This window comes from Epinephelus fuscoguttatus, linkage group LG17 (genome assembly GCF_011397635.1).
Source record: "Epinephelus fuscoguttatus linkage group LG17, E.fuscoguttatus.final_Chr_v1".
NCBI classification, from domain to species: domain Eukaryota; kingdom Metazoa; phylum Chordata; class Actinopteri; order Perciformes; family Serranidae; genus Epinephelus; species Epinephelus fuscoguttatus.
Window position 1 is genome coordinate 12,043,219 of NC_064768.1, and position 18,894 is coordinate 12,062,112.

The 18,894-nt window shown below is 40.3% G+C and overlaps 1 protein-coding gene across 1 annotated transcript; it reads right to left on the minus strand.

Moving 5' to 3' along the window:
• Window positions 1-3,309: 3,309 nt before the first annotated feature.
• On the minus strand, window positions 3,310-18,482 carry zbtb22b (zinc finger and BTB domain containing 22b). Its single transcript, XM_049603040.1, has 5 exons — window positions 18,321-18,482; window positions 14,443-14,676; window positions 12,392-13,141; window positions 11,649-11,927; window positions 3,310-10,902 (listed from the first exon to the last, which is right to left on the minus strand). The coding sequence occupies exons 2-5, from the start codon at window positions 14,674-14,676 to the stop codon at window positions 9,790-9,792; spliced, it is 2,376 nt and encodes a 791-aa protein (XP_049458997.1). The 5' UTR covers window positions 18,321-18,482; the 3' UTR covers window positions 3,310-9,789.
• Window positions 18,483-18,894: the final 412 nt, after the last annotated feature.

Here is an 18,894-nt window from a genome sequence, read left to right on the forward strand (position 1 = left end):
GATGATTGTCCCTCCGTTCAAAGTTTTGTTAGTGTGGTTTGGGTTAGAAACCAGTGCCTAAAAACATGAACTGTGCAGCCGGACAGGTGGCCCAGACAGGGAGTTCTGTTTTCACAGACACATGACTGGCAAGGACTTAAACTCACCACCAGTTTGTTTACATTTTTATATTTCAATTGCTTTTTTCCCCATAAAGGAGAGTGGGTAGTGGTGGTCTGAACAAAAGGAATTTTAGATGATTGTTTAACTTGGAATTTATGGTGTGTGCATCGAACCAGTGAACTGTGTGGTGGTTTGTACTCTACTGTTAGCTACGTGTGGACTGCAGCACTGACAGTGGGCAATGACACTTTAAAATGTTACCTTTTTATGTTTTCCCTCCAAACCTATTTCTATTTTCAGGTTTATAATAAAGAAAGTGACTATTTTTATTTATGTCTGCCGCTGGATCACTGAAGAGTTTCTAGATAGATATTGATTGAATGCTGACAAAGCTAATACACAAGTGTTTGACGGATAAGGTTGACAATATTCTATATTTTTCTTATAGTCAACATCCCATCAAAAGACCAAAACCATTGATGGATTGTTACCTGACTCTGTAATCAAAGCCTGATAAATGTCATTCCTCTGTGCCACAGAGAGTGCTGCAGGAATGATCCTAAAATGTGGAAATGAGTCAGCATTTTTACACTCCCGGTTCCCTCATCTTAAAATCAGTGGTTTTTTTTAATTTGAATACATTTTTGATTAGATGCCTGCAATAAGGTCTGTGATTAACACAAGCCTAAGTGTTTTGTTCTATGACATAAAATACGTCAGTAAATACTCCACTTATAAATGTTGAAGCTTCTCTGTGTATTAAAAATGTTAAAAAACTACATTTTTGACCTATTTTTTAAAGATTTAAGTCTTCAGTAGGAACCAGTGGGCTTGCTGCGGAGAGCAGGGTAACACAGTGAGACAGTAGCAGGAGATGGACTACAACATTATTGGTTTTGGTCTTTGCATAGAATTGTTGACATTAAGCCTTATCCTTTATGTAGCTATAGCACAAAAATGTTTCCTCATGATTCTGACAGGTCTGAAAGAGATGCATCTCAAACAGAATCTCTCTGTAACATTGACCATTTCTACCTTTGCCTCTGCCCAGCCCTGATAACTACATTTATTCATTTGATCCTCGCAGTTTAACACTAAATCAAAACTCAGCGCAGTAGCTATTAGGCTAAATTCAAACAACGATCAAACCATGAATGCCTTTTTTACTGAAGCCAGTCCCGGCCCAGTCAAGGATCCTAAACACCTGAGCATTATGACAAGAAAGAAATTAAGTTTTATTCTGACACAAACAATGATTCACTTTAATAATCATTATTTTAAACAGTTGTTGGTGCAGCTAATAGCTTTTTGTTCTCTCCTGTCAATACACTGGGTACTCAGATACATTAAGCCATCAGAAAGGAAATTTCTGCATCTCTGCTGTCTTTTTGAATACAGTGATGCACTTCAGATCTCTAGCATTTGATAAGTAAAGTTTTTTTGTGAGTAGTATGTATTGCGTTCATTATTATAACTAGCTGTCTGGCTGGTCCCTGTGTAAAACAAGCATTAGAATATTGATGGAAGAGTGTTGGTGAAATCTCTCGACTTTTATCCTGACAACAACCCCCATTTTTGTCTTTTCTTCCTGAATCCCCTGAATTTTTATTTCATTTTACCCCACAGGTTGAAATTATACTTTGGGGTAATAGTCTTTTCAGAGTGCAGACCTGGAATGTAGTTACAGTAGGTAAGATCTGCCAGGCCTTATGTATGCAGAGGAGTGATCCATCATTCACTGTGAATTTTTTCTTTTTCATTTTTGATAAATAAATTATACATTTTATATGTACAGCCTCTGTGTTGCTGATTTTTACTTGTTCTTTAACTAAATATATGGCAAACATTTTTATTGTATGAAAAGAATTCTGCAAAGGCTGCAGGTTATTTTAGTTAAATGCCAAATATTGTAAAAAGTCAGTTTTCCATTGCTACGTCTCAAATCAGATACTTTTCCACACTCACATGTAGTGCACTGTGTACACTGTCTACTTGCATTCTATGCTCATTTTAACAGAATGATGGTGTCTCAAATCAAACACAGCCAATGCACACTTTTCGGGAATGACAATCGCAAGATCTGGCAGCTTTTTTTTCTCTGCTCGGCGAATTGCAACCAGGCAGGGCATATGTGCAACAATCATCAAATGTGTTACTTGCTAAAATACATGCTTGCTGTGTGTGTTTGTGTGCTTAGCTTCTATATTTATTTATTTACTTATTGTATTAAAAAAAATTAAGAAGCTGTTACAGCACATCACCATATCTTTAGATGTCCATGGCTGATGATGGCTGGCTCCATCGCCAGCTGATCTACAGAGTTGATAATAGCTGCCACATTTTCTGAATATTTACATCTTGTCAAGCATCAGACCAAGCATGCATAAACACCAAACGTAACTTACAAAGACCATATAGCTTACGCCACAACATGTAACGTCAGTGCCTGATAATAAAAAGTGCCACTGTTAGCTAGCAAACTAGGCAACATGTGGCTGAACACTGCACACTCAGCTTTTTGACCCTTATCATCAGTGCACCACCTGGGTACTCCCAGTGCACTGCATTTTGTTGTAGTTCTGGGTGTGAACAGAGCTGTAGAATAAACCTATTCAAGGGCTCTGAGTGTGAACACAGTGAGAATGGTGTAAGTACACAGTATTCAATTTAAGATACAGCACAAGTTTTTTTTCTCATAAGGCAGGAATAGGTGCTATATAAATACTGTGAAAGTATCAAAACGCTCAATCCACAGTGAAATTTACACAGTCAGTGTTTAAAAACTGTGCCTTTGAACGAGCCGTCAGGACTTCTGTGAAGTTGTGATGTCACAGTTGTACTATATAAAGGTTGAAACTGCTGCTACAGTGCCATTCTAGTTATTCCCTGATGACACAATGACAATGCAGAGATGCCACCAGCACAGATGTGCAACAATCCAAGAGAAAAAGTTGGATTGTTGCATCTGTCGCTGTAGCTTCTTTGTTGCATTACAGTATTAACTTACTGCAAATTTCTCTGAATATTGAGGCATTTGCAGTTAACAATGAAGCCTAAACCTGCGTAGCTTCTGCTGATATGAACCATTCCAAGATTTATTTATGTTTTATTTATATTTTTCAAGACTTGAACAGACATTAAAGACAGACAATGTCCTTTATTCGCACCAAATAATTTATTAATCCATTATTTTGATACAGGGCAGAGGTGAATACTGATGTACTGTAGGTTATTACATTATTAGTACCACTCAGGATTTACATAAAAATGTCTATTGACAACTGTCATTTTCAGTTCAACAATCAACTGGTCAATCAGAAGACGTAAGAAGTTACACAGTTTGTGGAATGTACAAAAATAATTAAATTACCTCAGTCTAGTTTTCAGCAGCAACTCTGAGCTCTCTACGTGGATCCTTCCATCTTTTCTTTCTCTTGATAAAAGAATGTTCAGCTCATTCATATTAGATGGGGTGCAAGGGAAACCATGTGGTCCTAGTTTGGAGTTTTTGATTGATTCCTTTGTTTTAATTAAGGTGGCTTTATTGGCACGAGTGCATACAATGCAATGTTATGAAAGCATGTTAATGAAAGGGCAAGAAAAACAAATGGGCCATGGATAAGAATAACAATAGATGATGTCTGTTGTAGTTCAGAAACTGTTCAGTGTGTTAGCGCTGCAGCAGATGAAGCTGCAGAGCTTCTGGAGACACAACAATAAACTGCATCATATTCCATTATTTACGAGGACACCAAAAGGCATTGCGAAATAACAGGGTGCTTATAGGGTCCCTCAGTCACCACGGGGCCCTTGAACACATAAAAACTGTGAACTCTGTGGTTTGGGGTCTATTTTGTTTATTTTTTTGTGTCATAAAGTAAGTATTTTAATATGCACTTTCTGATTCAGCACATTTACAAATAAGAGGATGCTAAATTTAGAGATGTAGAGGTGATATAGTGAGATCAAATTATGTCAGTCTTCTTTTAAAAAAAATTGTTTCTGTATAGTTGCATTTAGCATATGTCCAGACCACATGCTATCAGATGTAAACTGCTAACTGCACGTAAAGTTGGAGTCAGTAATTCTGGAGAAAGAATATTATTTGAAGTAAACATGAAAATAAATACACCCCTCCACCTCAGCACTCCCTCAGAAGGTCCTCTGCCAGATAACTGAGCATCAAACACTTAATTTCCTGCATCCTGGTGATTTTTTATGCATCAATTTGTCCCTTTTCTTCTTCATTTTAAGGTATAAATGTCTTTAATTTTGTCAACACTAAAGTCCTCTGCTACTCCACTGTTTTATGGGGAGCAGGGGAGACAAGTGTACACACATATTGAGGGGGATGTGTCCCCTGCGTACCACCCGATATACCCGAATGCATCCATGGCCTTTCTCCTGTCCTGTGCACAAGCACAAACGCCCCCTGTTACTGATTGGCTGCAATAGTGATGTGTAGCTGGGTCTGAGCAACTTTGTTTGTTTGCCATTTACAGAGCTAGGGCTGTGTATGAACACACACACACACACACACACACACACAGATCAGACAGGAAGCAGACCATGAGGACATATCTGCTGAATTCAACAAAAAGTGTATTAGATTAAAGTTGCTGACTGTGCCTTTAAATCCGCAACTTCCTGTGTTAGTTTACATGACAGACTGAGTGTTACAGAATCTAACATCAGGATTGTTACTGACTAAACCTCAGACTATCCTCAATCACTGGAAGTAAAAAGTAGAGATTATTTTGTCACCCATCGCTTAAAAATCAGTAAAACTGGTTTCCCAAGAGTTCACATATTTCTGACTGAGCCTTCTCTGAACACAAAACACCTCAGAATCTTCACGTTGTGTTTGTAGACATACATACAAATAAATGTGCTCATCTTGTTTACCTACATTCACTCTGTGTAGTTATCTATATGCACATGTTTAACTCCACACTTAGGATAAGCATTAGATCACCATTATACACGTCACTCACACATTCTGCGTTTACAACCATCCACTGTTTTCTCTGTAGGTGTTCAGTAGAGGAGTAAACAAACAGGAACAAATTTGAAACCCAACTGACCTACAAACACAAGTGAAGTCATAGAGGAAACACTGGAGGTCACACATCACAGATCACTGAACACATACAAAAGCCAACAGTCCTTTCATTTAGCCCCAAACCTGCATATAAAAATATTCAACCTCAGCCTTCATAGAAGGTAAAACATTCATATCCTTTATCACTTTTCTCTATGTAACTGCATCTCCGAAGGCATGTGAAATATTTAAGAGGTCATGTGTGATATTTCTTCCACCACCAACTGTCCTGTGCTGTGCTGTAGCTACACTGGCACACTGAAGTACGATTTGGTTAAAGTGTGTTGGACACAGATAATTCAGCTTCATAAATAAACACAGTTATCACACCGCTGCAGCTTTACATTATCATAACCTCATAATCAAAGTAACAGCTGTGGCCACAAGGAGGCACACTTCTTTGAAAATGAATATTACTTCATCAAAAATAATGATGCACTTCTCTTTTCTATAAAACCACATTTTTCCAAATTTTAGATTACATAGTTTGTTCTTTCAAAAGGGGCCACTTGCTTACAATTAAAGGGTACGTTTGGTATGTTTTAAACCTGGGCCCTATCTTCTTATCTTTTGTCTACATGACTAATGGGGGCAACAACTTTTAAAACCGGTCCAGTGTTAAGCAAGACAGCTGCAACCAGCCTGAAACAGGCTGCAATGCAACAATAAGGGGCAATTGTGCACTGTCAATTTCAGCTGGCTAAAAGTGCTTGTTTTTGCCACTGACCAGCTCAGATTATTGTTTAAAGTTTCTGACATTATGGAAAGGATCCCTACAGAGATAGATCTTTTTGTTAAAGAGTGAGATCCTTTTTGTTTAATCAGAAACTGCCCCAAAAGATTTATAACCAAAGCCAACTAACCATTTAACTTCATACACTAAAATTAATGTTTATTCAAATTAAGTTTGGTCGGTTAGGTGATGGTGACTTCAAGGCTGTTTCTGGTTAAAATAAAAAGGTTCTTACTCCTTTTTTTTTTTTTTTTTTTAAAAAAGGTGTTTCTGCCGGAATCCTTTAAATAAATTTGTTGGACACTTCTAATAGTAATCTAAGCCTGTCAGTGGCAAAAACAAGCACTTTTAATGGACATAATCTGAGTAGGGAACATGACCAATATTGGTGACATTGCAACCTGTTAAACAGCTGCTGGCTGCAGCCCTCCCGCTCAGCACTGGACCAGTTTTAACAACTGTCAATCCCACTAGTCACATAGAAACAAACATGTTAATGTATGGTCTGAGTTGAAAGATACTGAACTCACCCTTGAAGTTTTATCTAAATGAGACACACTGGTCATTGTTAAAACTCATGCTACAGTAAAAAGTATTTAAGTTTGCAATATTGCAGGTGGAGTCCTGATGTTGACAACATTTCCTGCTCTGATGATGTGTGAACGGCCCCCCCTTGTGGAGAATCTGCAGCCTGCTAAATGTGGATAAGTTTGTGAGTTTCTGAAAGTGTTACGAGCAGCTCCGTGAGGTGAGTCGACAACATAAGATAACAAGCGATGTGAAGAAAGTGTTTGCTTTCTTATAACAAGTCTGTAACTTTCTATAAAAGGACACATAGGAATGTATCGTATTTTTAAGGTTCACCAGTGAGAGCTATCTGGTGATGTATCGTAAAACATCAGTACTGTTGCTATGGTTACCTTTGATTTAATATATCTTGTACGCTAATGTCCCAATACAAAGTACTAATGAACTCAATGGTGTAAACATACTTTACCACACAATGTTTTTCTATATACATACATTTGTTTTAAATCATGTAACTACTACATGTTATGTTTCCATTGTAAGATTAGAATATTACACAGACAAAAATAGTGCTGAGGAAGTGAAAGTGCTTGTAAGGCACCTGAACCCACTTGGCAAAAATGTTGGCATGGCGACACATACATGACTTAGTGCTTTAATGGAAAAGCAAAGGCTACAAGTATCTATACTGTGGTGTGTACTGTCAATGAGTCTTATCAGTAGTTGAACTGCTAAATGTTCAGAATGCTGCCAGTGTAAATACAGCACAGAACTAATAGTATTTAAACCACAGCAGGGCCCAGAGAACATGATCCTTGTGTTCAGTGGAGAAATGAGAAAGAGAAACTTTGAGGTTACGTTTCTATGAGGTTCAAGGTAAACAAACCGACCTGCATTTCAATTAGGCATCTTGAGAGCAAGTTCTTTTTTGTTTCATGGTGAGTAGACAATGATGAACTCCAAGTCCTGAGTTCCCAGAAGTGAATTATCTGCAATCCAGCCTTCCCCCAAATATTGATTCAGCAGGTGTTAAATGTACAACAGTTTGATTATAGAAAGGAATGCAAATCTATGGAGGCTTTCAAGTTCTGTTAAGTGATATTTTTTAATCTTGTGTGCACAAGATAATCTACTACAAATTCACACGCGTCTCTAACGACTACAGATGCACAGAGCCAACACGTGATGGAGAAAGCTCTACTTATCAAATTTTATTTTCTATGGAGCCTCGAAAGTCCTGTGATATTATTTTATCTTATGCACAGAAATTACTATCTTGTGGGAACAAGTTAATTATCTTGTGCAAACAAAATGATTAACTTTTTCCCACAAGATAAAAAAAAAAAGTGTTAAAGTTGTTACTGAATATTTTGTCTATCAACTTGTAGTTTTCAATACCACTGTTACTCAAAATTTAGAAAATCCAAAGAGGAAACAGAATATTCAGGACACTTGACAAGTCCAATATTGAATTTCCTTTTTCCATTAGAGTTGAAGTTTTCTTGAGGCGGTTCCAAAAAATCAAAACATTGCTGACCTTCACTCTGAAATCTTAAGCCTTTTAACACATTCGCATCCAAGGCCAAAACAGGAGCAGATGTGAGACCAAAACTCCTGCAGATAATATCAATAGATACAACCTTTTGGGAGGTCAGGACCTACATGACTCTATGATGTTAACATGTTTGCAGGAAGAAAATCCACCAGTGGGAATCCAAAGACAGAAGATAAATGAAATGTGTAGCACTCTTCATAACAAAATATCGTCATATAAAAAGATTAAAACAAATATGTGACTTCTCTGTGTGCATAACAGCTACTGCAAAAATGAGGTTTACTTTTCATTTGGGTCCATAACTTCTATTGTGTCAACCCTTTAGAGGAGGTATGCTTGTAAAGACACCATACACTGTATAGCTTAGATAAAACCACCATCATTGCTAGATTTTAATACCCTTCACTGAATTATCAGATATCTGCAGACTCAGATGACTTTAGGGATGCAGAACACTTTCTCTACGACTGATAAACTTCTTCCAGAGCAGATCAAACGGCGGCAAACCGATGGATCAGTATTACAAGTTAGTATTGTTCCAGGTCTGATGAGTAAACGACATATATTTCTATATATTTACAGTAATAATATACTTCTCAAAGCACGAGAACTCTGTGAACAACAAGAAAGTGAAAGCAGGTAACAGCAGCAAAAATAAAAGCATCGGGGGCTTCTACTGCCGAGCAGATCAATCGCCCCCTGCTTTTAAAGGTCCACAGAGGAAGTTCTGAGCTTATCAGTTACAGGTAGTGTTTGTGTTTATGTCGGGCTCGGCCATATTGGAAAAGAGATTTCATCTTTAGCTACTTCAACAAGACAAACTTGTTCCTGTCTGGTAAATATCTCCCTGTACGCACGTCTGGGATCAATCAGAGTTCCCTTGTGGTGAGGATAAATGATTGTGCCTTTCACTGTATTCCAGCTTGGGCTTCAAGCAAAGCAGCACCGAAGTATCATCTAAAACAACATGGCAGTGCTGACATTTAGTCTGTCACATGGGACACTGAGGAAAATATGTACCACTGCTGCTGTGAGGGGAAAAAAAACACAAATCTGCAATTGTAGCTTCTTCTTTTCTTTGTAGAATTATGTGTTGAGTAAGTTTTTCTCCTGCAGATTTGTGTTTTTTTTTTTTTTTTTAAACCATATGACAGTGATATTTTATAATACAACACCGCAAAAAATCACAGCTATTTGAACAGCCATTTTTTTTAACTCTACTGACACTATAATGTTGCCACAGAAAGTAACAGTTAGTGAAGCACTGTCTCTTCGTTTTTGGTTTCCTCTCGACACGCAAAGCATTCTTCCACAAAACCAAAAAATAAACTTTGATAACATCTGGGATATTGAAAACAATAGCTTACTTACTGAGACAAAAGGTCCATTTCTAATGAGGCCACTTTTCGGAGGCAAGTTTCCAACAGCCTTTGTGGTGTGAGGATCGCGTATAATTTAAGATGGCATCAGCGCGACCACAAGTCTGTTTCAGAAACCTTGCAGCACAACAGTCGACTGGAATCTCAAAGCCCATTTTTTAATAAACACTTACAGCTTCTTCAGGTTGTGTGTCCAACGGGAGCCTCTCCTATTCTCCCCACTCTTGACAAAGTATACACCTCCTGCTTGAAATGCTGAGTGTTGGCAGTTAAAAGTATTTCAGAAGAGCTTCTTCGAAGTTTATTATATTGTAAAAACAGCAGCAGGAACGAGAAGCCTGACTGTTTGCTCACAAAGAGGCACCCGTTGGACCTAACATACACTTGCGGTTTAAGTCACGCTACTATCATTGGCACTGACTTCACACACGTCTTCATCACACACACTTCGACCCAATCCTAGACCAGCAAACATCCCTGATCCCTGACCAGGACTCTGGGAGACGACCCCTAGAAGCGCCCCTGCGGAGGCCATGTTGTTGCTCACAGCAGCACTGCTGCTGTTACTTACACTGTTGTTACTACTGCTACTTCCTGTTGCTGAGACGCCGGTGTGCTGTGGCGACAAAACAGTGCCGGAAAGATGTGGAGAAGAAACAGACATTCCTCCTCTCCCTCCTCCCAGGATAGCGCCCTGTCCTCCTTCACCTGCAGAAAGGAGGAGGTGAGGGGAGGAAATCAAATCTGATCCATCCTCACCTCCACCTCCTCCTCTTCTCCCTCCCTCGCCGTTGCTCCCACCTTCCCCGCTCTCTCCCAGGCCACTGCGCCTCTCGCAGTGCGAGCGGTGCCTCATGAAGCTGTCGCGCCACATGAACTTCTTGCCGCAGCCGAGGCAGTCGTACGGCTTGAGGCCCGTGTGCGTCTTCATGTGCTCTGTGAGGTGATGCTTCATCTTGAACTTCTTGGCACAGACGGGGCAGTGGAAGGGCCTCAGGTCCAGGTGCATGTTAATGTGGCGGTCCCTCATGCTCTTGTGGGTGAAGGTCTTACCACAGTGGCACATAAACACTTTACCTGAACCCCCAGTGCTGCTGTTGCTGCCACCACTCCCACTTCCCCCTCCAATCCCCCCACTGTCTATGCCATCAACTCCCAAACCGCCCTGCACCGACAGGTGGACTGCACCGTGCTCCAGACTGGGACCTTTGAAAGGGGCTCCTCCTATCATACCACCTGCCATCCCCAGTGGAGGGGCGGCAGTGTCCAGAGAGAGCCCGGAGGCCTGGCTATAGAGGAGGATCTGGTTCCCCTGCATGTCCAGGGGGAAAAGCTGGGCCCGGGCCGAGGCGGCAGACTGAACCTGGCCCAGCAGTGCTGAAACGGCACGGTTAGCACTCTGGCTCTGACTTGCTGCACTGTCATGAAGGTGCTGAGCTAAAGTCTGGTCCATTAAACTGCCTTCAAACTTGAGGTAGTCTTCTGAAGACTGGCAGTAGTCCACCTGGAGACAGACAAAGAAGAGAGGGTTTAAGATAAGATAAGATAAGATAAGATACACCTTTATTGATCCCATAATTGAGAAATTCCAGTGTTACAGCAGTCAGGAGAAAGAGTCAGATTAAAGATGTCAATATTTAAAAACTTAAAAAACTTAAAAACACTAGGCATGCAAAAAAAGTACAAAAATACAGAAAACAGCAATAAATAATAACAATAATAATAATGAGCAGAGGATAAAAAGTGAGCAATGGATTAAAGTGAACATAAATCTGTGATGGATGCAAAATGCTCAGATTTTGCTGCACCAGGAAATATTTTCCTAGTGACAGAAATATAAAGGGGGTGTGACATGTCAATCGACAGCTGTGTGCCAATCAGTGTGCTCGCGATTTATGGAACTGTTTGCGATTGGTCGGACAGGGCTATGGGTGAGAACTTGATACTACGGAGATCGCTACTTTGCACAATCTGTCTCAAAATGACATAACCAGTGCAAGATGGCAGTGTTTTGCCTTCATTATTGTACAGTGAGAGAAGGCAGACGCGTCGTCCATTTTTATATAGTACAGTCATTGGTTACAACTAAATATTTTGCAATGTTGCCGCCCCCTGGTGTTGGTACAAAAACACCCAGCACCAGTTTCCACCAGGTCTGTCTCATTTTTTTAACCAAAAAAACTTAATTTAAAAGATGCTGACAAAATGAAAAATCTACACGCTGTGTATTTAATGTGAGTTTCGTCTTACCTGTGAGTCCATGTCATTCTCCGCTCTGCCTCCCAGATCAGCTGATAGGCTCCTAACGTTGGAGATGTTGAAGTCACTTCTCTCCCTCTCTCTGGCCAACTCCATCTCCCGCTCATCCTCGTCCTCTTCATCTTCTCCTCCCTCCTCCCCAGACACTACGATGAGGTCGTCATCCTCCATGCGCTCGGTTTTCACCACCACCCACTGTTTACGGGGCATAATGCTGGGCTGGCTGTAGGTAGGACGCTTCTGCAGCGGCATCGCTGAGTCCTCCCCATCCTTTCAATTCAGATATTTTACGTTATAATACAGTAAATGGTGGATATCTAGTTGTCGTCAGCAAAACCTTTGTATTTTCAGAATATCATCTTTTTAAGGATCAAGGAAAAGCAGCTTGACTAACATGGACCGAAAACATTAAAAGAAAAGCTGCGTTAAAACCAAACAAAATGACAAGGAAAAAAATTTAAATACTCCCACTACATTTGGATGTTTAGCATGCAGAATCTTCCTAATGTTCATATAAGTTGCTTCATGACTGTGGGACCAGAGGAAACCATGTTCTGCTCATGACAATCACATTACATCTATTCAACAATGATGAAAATTCTGTATATCAATTATTGACAGACAATAATGTAAAAACAAAGTTACTGAGAGGCTTTGTGTGAGTAAAACTTAAAAAAAAATATGCTTTCAGATTGATTTAATAGTGTCAGTTGCTCACACTGATGGAGCCTCACCTGATAGGAAGACACACCAAAGCTGTCGCTGACTCCAACTTCCTGCTCTGACACTGAGCTCATTTTCTTCCTCCTCCCGCTGCCTCCTCCTCTTCCTCTCTTCCTTTGGTGGTACAACACCTCCTCCTCTTCCTCCTCTACTTCCTCCTCCTCTTCTTCAATAAGGAAGGCTTCCTCTCCTCCCGATGGGGTGCAATAGCTGGGGGTGTTGCTCGCCCCACCTCCATCTGCCGAAGCCCCAGCTGCAGCCGCACCGCTTCCTCCGAAGCTGCTCCCATCCCTGGGGCTGAAGTAGTTGGTGCTGCTGGGAGACTGGCTCTCACTCACTGATGGGCGGCTGGGAGGTTGGGAGGCAGGTTGGGGCTCAATGGACCCCACCACCTGGGCTTGACCTCCACCAACAGCCCCATCACTACCAGCTCCATTACCACCGCCTGCAGCACCGTCACCATTGCTGCTGCTGCACCCGAGGTTAGCCGACCCTCCACCTCCTCCGGCACTGGCTCCCTCCTGCACGCCACCTCCTGCACTGCTCCCTCCTCCCGCTGCAGCCCGGCCCTCCTTCAGCAGCTCTGTGCATTTGTCCACGATGTGCCACATCTGCAGGACGCTGCCCACCGTGAGGTAGTTGACGATGTCTTCACGCAGCATCCGGAGCTGACCGGTGTAAGCGCAGCTCAGCACGCTCTCAAACGCCAGCGGGTCCATTACTGCTGGGATGGAGACTGTAGACATGTTCTTCAGTAGTACCTGGGAGTGGGTGGAAAATGGTCACAATGATACATTTATACATTTATGAATGATTTGTCCTGCCTCCCCCTTGATCTCCCCATGCCTGTTTCTTATTTCTCACACCAATTTATCATGGTGGAAACCTGCTGATTCACAGTCCAAATCCTGATTGATTTATGCCACCTTTGGATGGTCAATCTGTCTGCCTGTCTCTCAGACAGTTAAAGTATCTTACTGCCGGAAAGATGGTCTTTTCAAAAAAACAGGCTGTCTGTGCAGTAGAAAGATGGAAATACTTTTGAAATTGGCGCTGAACAGAAAAAGCAGCAAAAAAGGGCTGCAGCATTTGCTTTGGCTTAAGAGGTAGAGAACCTAAAATTACATAAGTGCACTGTGCAGCATCAGACCAATAAACACTCCTGCTGGTGGGTTGCCCTTCTGAAAACAATATGGCGGCCAGCTGGTAGCAAACAATCTTGTATTTTAGTTAAACGGTAATCTAAAGCATGTTTCTGAAAACATTTTAGATGAGGAGTATGCAACGCAACCACAGAATCTTGGTTACACATACTGCCCACATAGTTATGACACAAAGATGTTTGAATCTGCATCAAGTGTCAGTAAAACCAGTCTTTGGCAGATAAAATAGAATTGATCTTTATTGTCCACCATGGGTGGAAATTTGTCTTCTGCTCTCCAAACACAAAAGACAAAACTGTAAAAAGCAGACAAATAGTCAGTTAGACAAGAACATAAAGTAATTACAACACACTTAAACACATTAGATCAGCCCAGTGTCTGTCTGTGGTTTAAAACCCATCAGTCACTTTGTTAAGATACGGATACTGATAACACTTGGGATGAGTAAGCGATTGTGGAAATAAAATACTTACAGCACAAAAACCAAGATGTGCAGACACATAATTCAAATCTCTGTGTGAGGCTCAGCTCTAAATTTGTGCTAAATCAGATCTCTTCTGTCATGCTCATCGTTTTGGGGTTTTACCAGTTTCCTTACCAAGAAATAATAAGAAGCAGATCAGTTTAAACTACACAGACTTTATGTCTCGGCACATTCAAAACAACACTGGTGACCATAATTTACAGTAAATCAAATCTTCTTTTGACAAATGTAACTTCAGTCTTGTAGAAGTAGGACCTTATGTGAAAACTCAAATTTATAATATAGCTATATATATATATATATATATATACATATATATTCTACTTGGTCAAAATCAGACATAGATGAATACGACTCCATAATGATTTCATTTTTCACATGTTGGAGTTGTTTCCTAGCAGCATAAGTCTCCCACCTGGTCATGGAAGTAGGGTGAGGAGGCAGCCAGGACGCAGCGGTGGGCTTTGAACACTTGTCCCTGGACGTGGATGGAGAGGTCACAGAGCCTGCCGTCTTCTCTCTGCCGGTTCAGGCTGTCCAGCACCGAGGCCTGAGCGCTGGGGAAGCACACCTGCACCACTGAGTCTGATGTGTCGCTGGGAGCCGAGCTGCTGCTGCTGCTTCCCACTTCCATGGGCAGGGACTGCATCTGGGTGGTAATAAAAAAAAACTTTTGTGACTCCCAGTTTTGGCAGTTAAATTATAATCTTTAAATTTGACTGCTTCCAGGTTTGTTCATGCTGAATATGTCCAGACCGCAGTGTGAGTTTTTATGTAGTAATGTGAGACAACAACCAGAAGACCTTGATCTGATATCCAAATATAGTACATATAGTATGAGTATGGAAAAATCACATTATTGCCATTCTCAACTAGTTTGGACAAGTTGACATCTTCAAATGTCTTCTTTAATCAGACCAACATTCCAAAACTAACTGCATTTAAAATGATATATTACAGAGCAAAGCAGCAAATGCTCACACTGGAAGAGCTGCTTCAGAGAATATGTCCCCTTCCCCTTAAAAGGAACTAAAAACTAACCATTAATCAATCATCAAAAATACCTGCTGATTATTCATTAATTATCTGTAACCGCTTATCCTATTGAGGGTCACGCTGGGGTTGCGCTTATCACACCCTACACAGGTCACCAGACTATCACAGGGCTGCCACATAGAGACAGACAACCATTCATGCTCACATTCACACCTACAGGCAATGAGAATTCACCAGTTTACCTAAACTGCATGTCTTTGGACTGTGGGAGGAACCTGGAGTACCCTGGGAAAACCCATGCTGACACAGGGAGAACATGCAAACTCCACACCACTACACCATCTGCCCACTGCTGATTAATTCTCTGTCAGTCCACTTATTATCATTATTATTTTCAATAGTAGCTCAGTCCATAGGGAGTTGGGTTGGGAATCGGAGGGTCGCCTGTTCAAGTCACCGTCCGGACCAAATATGGTAGCTGGTAGCTGGAGAGGTGCCAGTTCACTTCCTGGGCACTGCCGAGGTGCCCTTTTGCAAGGCACGGGACACCCCATCAGATTTCTCAGTTCACGCATGGATTAGTCTGCCAACACTTATCAGAGTCTGTCACACATATTGTTCATTTAAAAGTGATATAAAATCAGACAGTCAGGTGCAAATAATAATAATAATAATAATAATAATAATAATAATTTGGATTATTATTATTAGTGAAGGTTATTTCTCAAATTCTCAAACAGTAAAACTCCTAGGACGAAATTCTGGATTAAGTGTGTAATCACATCTTTATCCTTTATCACAGAACATGTAACATTAGGTTGACGATGCAGAGAGAACAGTGGCCAAATCAAGGAAGCTGCTGACTTGATCAGCCATGTTGTAACTTAGAAAAGACTCTTAATTTACCCAGAAAACACTGCAAATTAGTTCTACTCGAGTCAGTTAAGACAGCCCCTTGCAACTGACAACCTTAAGTGCCTATCTGAAGTGTCTTTGTTAGATCTCAGTCAAAGTGTGTCTTTGTGCAGCCAGCTCCCGCTGCATGTCACTCACAAACTGCACTTTATGTTTATTTACAGCCTTTTATATGCTGTGGTGGAATGTAACTAAGTACATTTACTCAAGTGCTGTACTTAAGTACTTGTACTTGAGTAACTCCACTTTATGCTACTTTATAATTCCACTACATCTCAGAAGTAACTATTATATGATTTAGGGACTGTTTGTTATTAATTAGAGGGGAGGGGGTGGTGCAAAAAAAGGGGAGGCATGTCAAATGATTTTTTAATCACTGTTAAGGGACATTATGTGGGACAAACCCGTCTCTCGGGAAAAACATGACAAATCTGAGCTTAAAATTATATTTAATCTAAATCAGTTCATTCTACATTTAACATTTTTGCCAAAAATAAACCATATGCACTGACTTACCAGCATGCATGACAAGAAAGAAAAACCGAGGCTTTTATCAACTCTAGAATTTTGTCGTCATCTTTTAATTTTCAAAAATCAAAGGTTAAGTTTTTAAAATCTAATAACTTCGCTTGGGCGGTATCTATTTTTTTTTTATACATTCGCATCCTTCCTAGAGGTTCATGGTATACAACGGAATTATGGTGTGGCGAAACACCCCCAACAGGTAACATTGTTAAACCTATTTTTCTTATTAAACACAGAGAGAAACACAACCATACACCCTCTTAATTCATGTTTCTCTCTTTTACCAAAGTAAGACTAGCTTAATTGCCTTAACTCGGCATAAAACACACTTCATTCAAATTCGACTGAAACAAAATCAAACTTCACCAAAACCATTTTGTTTAGTCTTGTTAGTTGTTTAGTTAGTTATTCCACTGCTCCAAAAGTCACCACCTCTTGTTTGGTTGCAATGAACCCTTGATTCACCGCTTAAGTTGTGAAAATAACCCTGAAATCTCTCTTATGTTGCAGGCTCAGCTGTTTACAGTCTTGAAATGATCTTTTCACCACTTTCTACACAACACAATTTTACTCGAGCACTTTCTACCAGCAGGGATCTCTTGGTTAAAGTTGGCAGAAAAAAAAAAAAAATAAAAATCATGGTTTGGGTTAAAATAAATAGATTTCTGTCAGAAAGCGCTTCCTTGGAGAAAGGCTACCAGGCAAACTTCTCCCATGTGCTCTCAGCTGTCCGTTGCACCAGACTGAACTCCGGTGGTGCATCATGTGCACTACATGCAAAACATCCTAATTCCAACCTCTCCAGCATGAAGTCCATAAAAAGATGAGGGTCTGTATTTTTGATGATAATGAAAAACATGCTGTGGGGATTTCTAAATATCCTGATGTACCATACCATTTTTTGGAGGGGGTAAAACAAACAAACAAACAAAAAACACACACAACCCAGCCACCCCTTTCCTTTGATAAGTAACGAACAGTCCCTTACTCAACTACATTAATTTGACAGCTTTAGGTGCCTTGCAGATTTTTCTTGATAATAAGAAATACAAAAAACAAATAAACTATAACATTATTATAGGTTATGCTACCCAGCAATATATAAAGTCATTGAAATTAGCTCCACCTTTACCAGCTGCAACAGTTATTGAAAAACACATTATTGCATCAAAAACTATATTCCAATAATATATATTCTGCACCATGAGTAGTTTTATTTTTGGTACTTTAAGTGTATTGTGATGCTATTGCTTCTGTGTTTTACTTCAGTAATAGTTTGAATGTTTGAATGCAGGACTGTGAATGTTTTTACACTGTAATATTGTCACTTTTACTTAAGTAAGGGATCTGAGTACTTATTCCACCACTGGTTGTATGCATTTTTGTGTGTTATGCACACCGTCCCTGCACTCACCATGGCAAATTTGATTGCACTTTGACAACATGATAGTTGCAAAAGGCTCACATCAACAGTATTATTTTGTACTTTACAGAAAGCAGAACCACATCACGTAATTAATTAATAAACAGAAAATGCCCACACCACACACACACACACACGACCACACCACTTATTGTTGCTGTGTTCTTAGTGCACGAGAAAATCAACAGCTGGACAACAAACACACTTTTAGTTGACAAGCTACGAAGGCAAATCTGTTGCTTGTAAATTGACGCAGGCATTGTTGTGGAAATGTTAGTCTGATGGTTGTGTTCTGCTTTCAGACAGCACACAGTGAAACAAACCGACAGAGCTTCAGACTCTGATCATACCGTTACAGATGTGACGTTAGCCTGCTAGCTAGCTCCGACGGCTGGCTACAGAAAACCGCGAGCCGCTGCGGACATTAAACTCACCGTTATTAGTTGACACTGCAGCCTTCACAAGTACAGTCTCTGTCCGAGCTGACGGCAGTGTGTCCTGCCAGTTTACCCAGGCCCTGAAGTTTGGGGACCATTTTTTGAAAATGTTCTCCCCATCTGATCTCTTCTGCAGCGGCAGACAGCGACGCGTCGCCTTTAAAAGAATTCCAGACAGACGAGCCAGACTTTGGCCGACAAAAAATACATAAAATAAACAATGGGATAAACATATTTAAATACAGCGTTAATGTGTACAATATTAACAACAATGGTTGATTTAAAATACTAATAAATCAATGTCTTGTTCCTATATTTATTCCAAACCATGCTTTAGATATTCATTAACATATATATACCGTAAATATATATGATGAATAATACGCAACATTTCACTTCCATCTTTTTTTCCCTTCCAAAAATCAGATTTCATGTGATAATTATATAATACAAACAAATGAATTTCTATAAAGAAAAACTAACAAGAAATATATTTACCTCAGACTGACGCCAACACTGACTAATGTGACTGTCATGCTACTTAACAGACCTCTCCTGATCTTGTTTATCC

What these genes read in the sequence shown, in the direction of transcription:
- zbtb22b (XM_049603040.1), bottom strand. Translation starts at nt 14,676, where the DNA reads ATGCAGTCCCTGCCCATGGAAGTGGGAAGCAGCAGCAGCAGCTCGGCT. An exon ending in CACCCTACTTCCATGACCAG is followed by an intron (nt 13,142 to 14,442) that starts GTGGGAGACTTA and finishes ACCCACTCCCAG; the next exon opens with GTACTACTGAAGAACATGTC. An exon ending in AGAATGACATGGACTCACAG is followed by an intron (nt 10,903 to 11,648) that starts GTAAGACGAAAC and finishes GTCTGTCTCCAG; the next exon opens with GTGGACTACTGCCAGTCTTC.